Source organism: Coturnix japonica, chromosome 15 (assembly GCF_054131305.1).
Source record: "Coturnix japonica strain WE chromosome 15, WE-NBRP24, whole genome shotgun sequence".
NCBI classification, from domain to species: Eukaryota; Metazoa; Chordata; class Aves; order Galliformes; family Phasianidae; genus Coturnix; species Coturnix japonica.
Genome location: NC_140677.1, coordinates 14,597,889 through 14,610,488, shown reverse-complemented (window position 1 = coordinate 14,610,488; position 12,600 = coordinate 14,597,889). Strand labels below are relative to the sequence as shown.

The 12,600-nt window shown below is 39.3% G+C and overlaps 1 protein-coding gene across 7 annotated transcripts in view; it reads right to left on the bottom strand.

The window, feature by feature from the left end:
* VGLL4 (vestigial like family member 4) overlaps positions 1 to 12,600 on the bottom strand; it is a 69,895-nt gene that overhangs the window by 19,805 nt on the left and 37,490 nt on the right. For 6 of the 7 annotated variants that reach the window (XM_085516967.1, XM_015874787.3, XM_015874785.3 and 3 more), the window contains one exon: positions 1,614 to 1,803. Coding sequence is in view for 5 of the 7 variants with exons in the window: in XM_015874787.3 (XP_015730273.1) it covers positions 1,614 to 1,803 (190 nt within the window). In the remaining 2 variants the exon portion in view is untranslated. Of the gene's footprint in view, positions 1 to 1,111; positions 1,236 to 1,613; positions 1,804 to 12,600 lie in introns of those variants that run through there. The other variant, XM_015874788.3, reaches the window with a different exon arrangement.

Here is a 12,600-nt window from a genome sequence, read left to right as displayed (position 1 = left end):
TGGAAACACCGTTACCATGCTCCATAAAATACTACTTCCTCCACATTTACTGCCTTTTCGTCAGTGCAAACAAATCAAGTTTCTACAGGTCGTTTCTCATACCCAAAATATTTTAGGACAGTTCTGTAAAGTTTGAATAATCCACTTGAACTGTTACATTAGAATGAAAAAGTATTATGTTAGATCATGATTCATATCCAGTAGAAACTTTAACTGAAACAGATTAAGTCCCTAAGTCTCTAGGCAGACACAACCAGTGATTTTCACTAGCAGAAGATTTGCCTTTCACATACAAAAAGAATGCATTGAATAAAAATGTACCATAATAGGAAAGACTGTATCTGTAGGATCACGTGGAGTAACTGCCTGCATCTTTCATTTTGAATGCTGGTTGCATATGAGCCTGTTGGTTCAGACTTCATTATTTTTATAGTCTCCACTGTATAAAGTGTTATAACGTACGTAACTGCCAGCTGTGTTTTATTTCATCACTAGCATATGAATTTTTACAAATCGCACCTTTTCCCACAAAGTTACATAATAATTCAAAAATGCCATAAAATTCTTCAGATGTGTCATGTATGTATGCCACAGAAGCAGAGCATGCAGTTCTTTCCAGTACCACCATTTTCAGCGCCAGGGAAAGGCTATAAATAGTTAAGTTTTTAGGAGTGAGAAGGTATGTTGTAAATGAGAAGTCTCCCTCTGCCTGTGAGCTTTTATTGTTTTGCATTACTTCAGTGCTGGATTCCTGATTCGTAACAAATTCCAAGACTGCAGACTACAGGCCCAGCCTCTGACTAACACTATGGTGATTTATTTGAGGATAAATACCTCAGTCCGCATCTTACGACTGAACACAACAGTCCACAGCAGAGTGGAATGCAAGGAATGCAGAGGCTGCAAGAGCTGAGGCAGCAGGGAACGGCACTCAGCTATCAGGCTGCCCTGGACTGCTGAACTGCTCCAAACACTTCCTCCAGTCAAGAATGAAAGGAATTCTCTAAGCCTGTACTTCATGCCAACCAGACCTGCATTGCTAGGAATGCACACAGCAAGAATGGCATTTGATAATTACCCAACACGTGCACCTAACTTATCAGCACCTTACCTGTATGAAAAATTCCACATCTGACTGTCAGAGCTGGAGTGCAATCACCCAAGTAATGTTTAGCAACAACTGCAGCTTGCCCAGTTGTCAAGGCAGACTACAGAGCAGCTGGCTCACAGTCTCCTGGCCTCTGAAAAATGCAAACCACTTCTGTTTCTCCTCCTCCTGCTACCCCACCCCCAGAGTACAGATAGCTCAGAATCCGGGGAAGTGAAACAGAGCAAATTACAAAGAACACATGAACAGTGCTTTAGAGACTGCAAGGTTAGTGTATGCATTTTGTTACAAAGTTAAGCTAATTCCTGTTGCTTTGTTGTACGCAAACCAAACAGGTCATCGCTCATCTAATCGCATCAGCTTTTGTGCAGAATTTCCATGCAATCTGGAACAAAGGCAAGATCTACCAGGAAGATTTAGACACAGTATGATTTTAGCACACATAGAGATGAAGAGGACAGCACTACATTCTGTGAAACAGGAATAATAAAAGCAAGACACTTACAGATGTGGATTGAACATTCGACTCATTTTAGAAACATGTTCATTTTCACAGTCTATCTCATCATCCCCTTGGTCCATGCTGAGCTTTCTCTTATTGGGGCTGATCGGAGGAGGGCCTGTCCGATGGTTGGTTAGAGCAGAGGATACTGGGAGAGACTGCATTCTGGGCTCACCTCTTAAAGCTGCTTCACCTATAGGAAAAAGACAAGTGATGAACACAACAGGGAAAATAAGATAGAACACAGTGTTTTTTAAAAAAAATAAAAAGCTTGCAAACAAAATTCCCAAACAGATGTCAGGTGTGCAAAGGCACATTTAAACATGGTTATAAGATAAACAAGGTATTAGAAGCCATACCTTAGTGTTTCATGCATGAACAAAGCAACAGTTGAGAAAAGGTAATATAAGAGGGGTCAGCTCACCCCAGATGATCTGAAAGGTTGAACTAACAAGTCTTTCTAACAGCATTTATATTCAGAAGCATTCCTTCGTACAAGCTGCCATTCCAGCATTGAACTTTCATTACCTCATCCTGCAAAGCATGACTATTTGCAATGGAATAGGCTTTGTTCCTTTCCTTATGGTTGTGGTATAAATTCCAGGTACACATTTATGCCAAATATTCAAGATGTAAAGCTGAATAAACATTGAAATTCTCAAGTTATTCTCTTTATGAAAAGCTGTCCAAAACAAGCTTGTCTGGTATATAACTATGTGAGGTAAAAATTAGGGACAACTATACTTTCAAACTACATTATACAACAGAACATACATTTTCAATGGAAGAATCATACAACTTCAATTCTAAGAAAGGCATTTTTTTCCCCACAATACAGACCGGTGGTACTCAGTACTTGGTAAATTCTATATATTTTCTGATAGCACAGAAAATGCCACTCAGAATGTGGCAGTTACGTATAAACAATTCCAGAAGCGATACAATCAGCTTGCATAGAAACACACTCATGCAATGTTACTATGCATACATTAAAATGTGACCACAGTGCTCTTCCCCTTTCAATTAACTGTCTCACTGAACACAGGGCCTGAAGCACAGCGCTGCATTCTGCCTACGGTTACAGACTGTACTGGAACTCACCATCCTTACAGCCATGGGTTGTATTTAGATCTCATAGGGACTTAAAGACATTTGAAAAAGCACTTGAGGCTTTGAAAGGGGTTTGAGGAGGAGCTAAATTAATCAGGGTCACCTATTCTGGCAATACCCCTATATACAGCTACTCTTGCTAGAGTTTCAAAGTTGTATTTTTCCTACACTGCCAGAAGTGTTTTGTTTTCTACGCGGCCGTAATTTCCAAAACTAAAATTAGGATAAAGTTAACTTCATCTGCAGTCCCAAAGTAGCTGAGAATAGAAATCTTTGTGTGCCACCACACATTTTCACATCATCGCTGAGGCAGACGATTTATAAAACGTTGACCTAATTCCACACAAAACAAACACTATTTTGTTGGAAAAAGGAGGAGTGAGGAGAAAACCTCCTGAATGTTTACCAGTAAAAATAAGCATTTTGCCAATTTTGTCAGCATAATATAAACTAGCAAATATACACTGACCTATAATACACCACAAGTCATGATTTCTATAAAAGACTCTGGCACCAGATTTAAATTGGAACTTTCCATCTCAGCTCTAAATAGTAAAAACTGTCCTACTGCAGATGCTCTGAGACAGAAATCCAAACCCCTCCTCTATGAAAGGACCAAAGCACCCTTTGGGAAGCACCCCTCCCCCTGCCACTGTAATGTCACACAGAGCTGTTATCAAAAGACCTCTCATCTGAAATAATCTTCCCCTCAGTTCCTGTATTTGCAGTTCAGCCCTTATGTTTTGAGTAGGTATCGATCATGTTCTGACACAAACTTTAGAAGTAAACCACATCATACTTGGTTTCTCTTAAAGAGGAATCTCTCACTTCTCTTTGATAAAAAGTTTTATACTACGTCAAAAGACAGATCTGATCAATTCAGTCACCTATGATCACCTTCAGTCTGCAGGACAGGTAGGAAGACACCAAGCATCTCCTCCAGGCTGAGCCACGTGGCCAGCACCCAACAGGCACAAGGCAAGCAGGGAACAATGCCAGGCAGAAGTCCAGATAGCAGGGTAAGATTAAGAGAAAAAATATCCCTCCATTGTATATAGGGATAAATTGCATGCTCATGGCTTATAATTTTGATTAGGGTTAAAACTGCTTTATATTTAAATAGAAGGTGTCTTCTTTCCCCACCACTTTACTCCTTCCCAAATCTGAATTTAAACCAGAGAGGGAGAAACCACAGCAGTGCCTATGACACAAGGCGCTGGTTTGCTGACTGCATTTGTCTCCCCCAGCTGACCACACTCCATGGTAACCAGACTCACACCACACAACTGGCAAGAAAACACTCTGATAAAACAACTCTGTTTTATAAAATTCCTCAAGAATAAGCTCCAGTCTTCAAAATTCATTACTGTGAAGGCTTGTGTCTGCACTGCGATTGAAAGCATGGACAGCAAACACATTTATTGTGCCTCCCATAATACTTCCCTTTGTTTCAGTAAGCAGCTGGTGCGAGACACTCTTGATCTGCTGCTTTCTGATAGATCTATGTACAACTGTTCATACCAGTCTTAGTCTTTTTTTTTTTTTTTTTAATTAAAACTGTTAGGCAACACGATAAAACACAGACAAGCAAAACTCAGATAACAATGTGACGTAGCGTCTGCCTATATGCCAGCACTGCAGTAGCACACTCACTCAACAAAAGTTAATGCAGTCAGCAAGAACGTTCTTTATGTTAACCACTTAGCAGCCTAAACTGCAAGTGATTCAAACTAACACAAGCAAAGGAAACATTTGTAAAAACAGCATGTCTCTTTTTGGACATAAGCACCACCACGATCGTTGGATCTTTAACATGATTTTTGTTTCTCTTGCAGTTCAGTCAGCAGTATCTGAGTCCCTACCGAAACGCTCATGCAATACAAACATCACAACAGCAAAAGCCATGTTTTCACAAGTGTGGATTTGACAGCGAGACACCAGAGGAGTCTTAAAATATGCCTGAGAACTCCAGGAGTTACCAACGATTGGATAAAAACAAAAAGATATACCCTATTTTGGCAGCTAACTTCCTTCCTCTCTGACCTGGCAGCTCTGCACTAAGACATGGCTATCACATCCTATCCCCCCTCCCAGTTTCCTCTTCCCGCTGGCTACTGTTAATCCATAAAATCTGTGCATTAATTACGATCCAGAAATGAAAGGCTTCATCTCTCCAGCTGAAGACTGACATGACACAGACCTTACTCCTTGACAGAAAATCTAAGCGCTGCCTTTGCCCGTTTCACTTTTCTGTTCTGCATCTGAGACACAGATTTGTTCACAAGGATACATTGCTGACACACTTGCTAACTTCAGAAAAAAGCCTTCCGTTCTGTATCAACAAGTCTTCACCTTTAAGAGCTTGAACTGAATTACCATGACCTCAGGCCACTCTAGTAATTAATAAAATCATGGGCATGAGTGTTTAACAGACTTTAATTAACGTGCATTACACCTTTAATTAATTTTTCCAATATCTTCATGCAGACAAACTCATTAACAAAAGGAGCTGGTTCATGTTCCCAGGGTCAGACATTCCCAGGAATCAATACTACATGAAGGTCTTCAGGGCCAGTTTTACCTTCTGGTCCAAAATCTAGCCCTCATCACACATGAAATATTTCAGCTGAAGTGCCAGGACATTCACAAAAACTATGTGTATGTGAAGGCAAAGCTACAGAAGATGAAGTTTAAACTGAAAACCAACAGGAATGGATTTATAAACTGTCGCATGTTTCCTTCTACTACCTCTAACACAAATGTCCGTGTCAACATGAATTGAGACAAATGACATTACAATTCCAAACCGTGGCCAAAAACCACTGATTTGAGATACTAAATGTCAAGCGGTGAAGTCACTGCAGTATTGCTCAATTTAATCAGTTATCAAAACAAGTTATCAAAACCACTAAGAATCAACACGTTGTGCCAGCAAATTAACATGCTGATGCTGTCAAGTGCCTACATTAGGTATTACTTATACACTGCATACAATGTGGTATCTTTGAAATGATGAAGTTCCCCAAAAATTTAATCTGTGCAAAATATTCAGACTAAGCTCTTAAAAGATCATAACTTAAGGCAAAGTTCCTTCACATGCATGGCCACAGAAAAACCAATTAAAACATTCAGACATCTCAGCAGTAGATCTTTGTTTTATGATAGAAGATAATATCATTTGTGACTGCTTAGGTTATTTATTTAACCGCTGGACATTTCTACAACCTGATGTAAACAAGAAAGTCTTTGTATCACTACTTCTGGATGGCTAAGTCATAGCTTGATACAATGACTTAGCTTAAATAAGAATTAATAAGGAGAAGCACACTGTCAAAGGCTGCAAAAGAAGTTATAGTAGCATTCACTTGCTTTGCAGTATATAAAACCAGGCCCACCTGAGAGCACAATGAAATAACAAACTACAAGAACAACAAGAAAATTAAATATTAATGAGAACAACTGAATCATAAAACACTGTTATGAAGCCATATCTTGGAAATATTCCTTATTACAGCTGACAGATTTCTTTCAGCAGCAAACTTACTAATTCACATCTCTGACACACATTTTACTGACTTTCTTGCAGGATGACAAAAAGCTTATTTAGGAAACAAAAGAATCACATACACATTTACAGAAAAATTGGCAAAAGCCTGCGCTCATCAGCTTACAAAACATATGAAAAGCACTTACTCCTGGAACTGCGCTCTGGCTACCACTGTGCAGAGATACATATGCCAGAAAACCCATGGCCAAAAACAGAATACAGAGATTAAACTGACTGTTCTGTTCTGGCTCCTCTATCTGACCATGCCTGCCAATGAGGGACACGTTACATTTGACGTCGCAAGTAAGAACATAAAACAGTGACCTCTGCATTCAATCACCTCCACCCACTTTTTCCTCCTCTCTCATCCAAAAGACTGCACTGGGAAAGGAGCCAGAGTTCAGGTACAGCAAGATCACTTGTGGAGCACGGGAATGATTGCTTGAGGATCCTTTGTTCATCACAGCTGAGCAGCACAGGCTAACGCAGATTTCAACTTAACAGAGCTTCCAAATGCTGCACTATATAAAACAATAAATACAAAACAACCAGTTGTGCCAGAATGGCAGAACAGACCCCAAAACCTGTCGCTGTGCCTTCAAACATACTGTGAGAAACTGATTACACCAACTTACATTCTTGTGATACTGTAACAGCGCAGCTATATGAAATAGCACAGACATACTCTCTGCTCATAAAGACCTATATGGACAGTTGATTCAGTTCTACAAACTAATTCATAAATACAAGTAAAGAAAAAGCACTTTGCTGACCACAGAAACTAAGGCTGTAACATTCTCTTCGCTCTGCTAACCAGGTACTGACTGCGAGCAGCTCCTTCTAATACACTTCTAGTTGTAAGTAAAAACAAAAATTAACTGTAAAAATGTATCTTTGTAAGTCAGTAGTAAATTGATGGAATGGAAAAGGGGAAGGACAGCAGATAAGCCAGAAAGAAGGCAGGCTGGAGCAGATTTTAGTGCTTCAGTCTGGCAGAGCTCTGTAGTGTCATATCAGCAAACCTCAAGCATGCTATTTCCTCTGTCAAATTTCAATTTTCACACCTCAGCAACTGTGACTGTGGGACTGCATTGAGTTCCAACACAACAATGAATTCAGGTTTATATCTGATTGTAGAGCACAAGACTATTTGAGAACTCTGAAGATCTCCCTTTTGGATAATGGCCCAACAGTAAACTCCTGCAGCACCTCTCTCAGCTGGCTGCTTGTAAGATCTTCCTTTCCTCTGCTTGGAGTGCTCGAATTCATGTAAGCTATGGCTAAAAAAAGGATTTTAATTATCTGCTAGGCAAGATTTAAAGGAAATCAACGCATTACACCCATCTCCAAATAAACAGTACCAATAAGGTCTTGTTTCCATCAATGTCAAAATAAGATTTCCCTTGGTTTGACTCTTTTTTGTTGTTTTTATTTTTGAGCTCAGAAAGCAATGCTGATCCCAAAGAAAACTCCTTCCTTGGCTTTTCTGCCAGCTCTCCTGGGAAAAAGCTCTATCAAACATTTAAAGACAATTAGAGAGGCACTAAAAGTTAACACAAGTTATCATTTTATGTTTGCTCAATGCATTACAGGGGCTCATACATAAAAGAATGATAAGCTGCCTTGCTAACTAGAACCACCAAGTAAGACCAAGCTCATGCCTTTGCATGGCACTGTACTTGAGCCACCCGGCCGTACTGAACAGCACTGACCTCAGTATGAAAGCAAGAGCAAACAAGGGAGAGAATAAAAGAGAGAGGAAGACAAAAGGGAAATGCATCATTTAAATTTTCACCTCCTGTACACGTATAGAAAATGTTTAGTATTTACTGGTCAGCAGAAAGATGCACAATCCATTTAATTCCCCAGAAAAACACAGAGCATCATAAGCACTGTAAGAGGCTTTGGTGTATCCCTACAACACACTCATGTAAAATAATACTGAAATTCACTCATTCAGGTTACTTCCCATGCTTAACAATGTTTTCTCCTCCTGGAGTTTATAATTCTAATGATTACGGGTCAGGGAGGTGAACAGCCTTGGTGGCTGTAGGTAGGACACAGTTATTTTCACTGTGTACCCTCACTGCAGCACTTACTGGGGCAAATACACCTGTGAACATGAGAAACAGCCAGTCCTGACAGGCACAGTAATTCCTAACATAAAACAAGTCCAGATTATGAAATTAAAGCTACTACCACATACAGTTCAAATAGTAAACCAATCATCAGAATTCAGTTTCTTTTAGTTGGTTTGAAAAACTGTTACAGAGCATTCTCTCACATATTTTTGATACACATTTTAAAAGTTGCCTGATGAAAAGACTTTTGTTCAAGTATGATTTTAATAAAAGAGTAATGTAAAATACTGTCAGTAAAAAATTGTGAATGAAATAGAACCGTATATCAACATGTTGAAGACGCTGCTTGCCAATATAATGGTTAGCTTCCAGATCTAGGTGTTCTTTCTTTCGTCACTCAGCTCAATGACTTATTGTATAATATAAAAGACAGGAACGCTAAACAGATCAAAGACTAGTCTGTCTTTCAGCAGAAACAATCAAAGCTAAAAGATCTGCTATCTATTTCAAATGCAAATTGAAGTCACAGCAAGATCACAACAGAAAAAAAAAATGTTAGATCAGATACTTAAGCAGTATTTCAACATTCTAAATTATACCTCATAGCAATGTATTTGCACACACACTGGCAAAGAAAGATAAAGAAAGCACAGATTTAAATAGCTCTTCTTGAGCAGACAGAAAACATTTGTTAACCTCCCACCCCAGTGCACATCTTTTATTTTCTTAGATGCTGCCTATTCTAGCAGACAGCAAGATAGATACTCAGGTCTGAAGCAAAACAGTTTCCTCAGCATATTTCAGTCTGGCATAGCTAGGAGGGCTGCTCCAAAAGTGATGCCTCCTATTTTATGATGATGGCCCACAACAACCTCCCCCCCCCCAGTATTCCATGATATTTTGTTCCCATGAGACAGATAAAAACATAGAGCTAATGGTGATGACTATGTTCAAAACTGCAATTTGAAGCTGAGAATTTGCTTTATCAGATAGTGTTACTGTGCTCTTTGTAATCTCTGTGGAAATAAATAGGAGGCACAACTTTCAGGTAGACCTACAGATAGATAGACTCTGCTTGCACATACAAACTTTCCCACTATTCTGCCCTACTTAAAATATGTTGATTGACTGAATACATTTCAGAACAGAATACAAGAATTCGATATGGTTTCTCAACAGATTGTGCACTTTGGTTTTCACAAAACTCCTCAGCAATGCTAAGACAGACATGACCCTCTAACAAAAACTGAACTCCAGACTATTGGGCATCTCTTATGGATACAAACACAGTCAATATATTCCACAGCAAACATTTTGCAGGTATGAATGTTTACTTGTAACATAGGCATATTGCATCCAATAACTCATACACTGTTTCTTTCATGACTCTTTGAGACAAAAGCTATTCAGCAAAAGTAAAAAATATGAACATACTTCCCATGTATTAAAATTGAAGAGTAGATATACCCTCTAGGCACACTGCGAGATTGTGTAGTAGCTTATTACAAGCATACTCCAAACACATTTTCTCATGTTCTTCTTTGCTAACTGGAAGGTAGAATAACGTAAAAAAGAGGGCATATTGTATCTATACAATAAAAACACATGAGCAAATACATTCAAAATATGCTAATAAAAGGCATGCATCACGTATGGATGGCTCCCTCCAGAAAAAATTTAGAGAAAAGCAAGGTTACGGCTTATGTGCAACACCCTCAAGTGATAAGTTCCCAGACTGGATTCCCATTTGTAACATACAAGTGACCTTGGAATGGAAAGAAAAGAAAAAAAGCCATAAAAATCAAAGAAGTCTGGGCAACTGCATTTTTCTCATATGGCAAGTGGCCAAACAACCAAATGCCAGAAGCTGCTGCTGCCACAGGACAGGAGATGGGACTGGAGGAGATGCCATATTCACATGTATGTGGACAGACACATGACTAGGAGCTGCTTCTGCCCTCATGGTCACCAACAAGGTAATCCCTTCCTAACTAATGTGACACCCTTAGTGAGAGAAACTAAAACTTCAGTTTCTGTTTTGGTTTTCTGCTAGGTTATTGTAGCCTGTCTGAAACAGGCTTGCATATTCAAGGAACACAGAGCCCCTTCAAATAAGCTGGATAGAATACTGCAGACTGTAATCTACAGAATCAGAACAATTCCAACCCATCCCCACAAAGAATCCACTGTATGGAACAATATCTCTTTGTCTTTCAAAATGGACTCCAAAATCCCTTCTACAAAGGGAAAGAGAGAAAAGACAACTGGACTGGGCAGTTAAGCATTCTGAATCCAGCTGCAAACTATATGAGCCATTGGGATAAAAAAAGATACAGCCTTCTGATATGCTAAGAAAAAAAAAGAGGAACATGTCAGTTTGCCAGTTTCCTGTGTTCAGAGTTTTACTGCAATGAGTGGTAGTTGCTCAGTAGGCTGAGCTATGCCACAGCCAGCGTCTCTGCTGTTAGAAGACAAGGGATTTATCATATTCATCATAAGCTGACAAATATAGATCTTCAACTCATTGGCTTTGTGTTATTCTGAGACATAATGCAGTAGTTTTACTTAAATGTGGCTCATATGCAGTTTTAATAACTGAAGACTTGCAAAGGCTTCATCTTCTAGAGGAGCCTGGAGCGCAGAGTGACTCATGGGATGGAGAAAAAAGGATGCCATATAGTTTCTCTGAAAGTAGTCGAGCTGTTATAAAGAAAAGCTCATACAAAATCCCACCCATTACTGCTCTTTCTTTGCGGATATCCCTCTGAAACAAGCAAATCCACATGGTTCACTATTAGGGAAAATGATACAATATCTTCTGACAGAACAGTTTTTAATCTTGTGTCCATGACATGTAATTAAGGTAAGTAATTTAATGGAAAAATAAAACAAAACAAAACTGCACCCCAAAATGAAGAGCTCCACAGAAACATTTTAGGTAACCACAGAGTACCACAGCTTGAAAACTTTTCTTCCCATAGAAGAGTCAGTTGTTAAAAACGTGGTACCAGAGAACACAATTATTTCATTTACTTCTCAAAAGGACATAGGAAACAGGATCTGAAGCACTGCTCTGCTCCTACCCACTACAATAGTCAGTACTACTAGATGGTGACTGAGGTCAATAGAGGTGGTCATGCTCAGAGAGCCAAAAGGGAAGACAATCCTCTGACACCAAGGAACAGAAAGGAACACAATCTAAATCGGAGCTGACCTGTTTATTTCAAAAAAAGGATCATCGATGGAGCCGAGCTGCAGGGTTACTCATAATAAATGTTCTCTCCAAGGGAAAGCTAAGATGGAGGCAGGGATTGCATTTGCTGCCCAGCAATTACATGCTGACTGGACAGCCTTTCTCACAGACTTCTAGGCACTGAAGGCTGGTATTCCAGGACACTTGGAGCAGCAGGACATGCACAAAGTCATGTTTTTTAAGTTATCTTTACACTTGAGAGACTGGAATGGGTGGCAAGTACTGAAGTTACACACTACTTCACAAATATCTATAAGCAGGGCTTCATCTTTCTCTCTGTAAATGTACACATGTCTCTCTGAAGGTAATGCCTTCCATTCAATTCCATACACATTACAACAGATACAAAGAGCACAGTAACGCTATCTGTCAGAACAAAATCTCAGCTACAAAATGCCATTTTTCAATGCAGTCACCTTCCACATCAGATGTCAGTTTATCAGACTGCTCCTCTGCTCCATCTGTCTCACAGCAACAAAATGTTGTGGATTAGTGGCAGGAAGGCTCCCTCTCTACTGCTATCCAACATCCACCTGCACCAACATCCACCTTTGAAGTTGTGGGCCAGCATCATAAAATTGGAGTCATTACTTTTGGAGCAGCCCTTGTCTTTAGCTGAGTCTCCCTTTTGATTAATTTAACTACAGGCTCCTCATTTATTTATTTCAAGCTGCAGAAGGCAATTATAATTCCTGACAAAATACTGGAAAAAAAAATCACATAGATGGGCTGATAAAAAGAAGGTAACAAGACCATCAGTTGTCAAGTTTGCACCCCATCACTCATATGATGCTACCTACACCAGATCCAGACATTAAATTTCTCAGTATATTAATATGAGTATCATTCCCTAGTTAATTATCTAATAAATCCTTCCCTATTTACCTGAATTATGTACATGCTGAACATTTCCATACATCACTACCTTCCATCTCACATTAGAGAAGTCCTGCCCATAATTAAGTATACACTCTATTAAATGCAACGGTGACCATATTA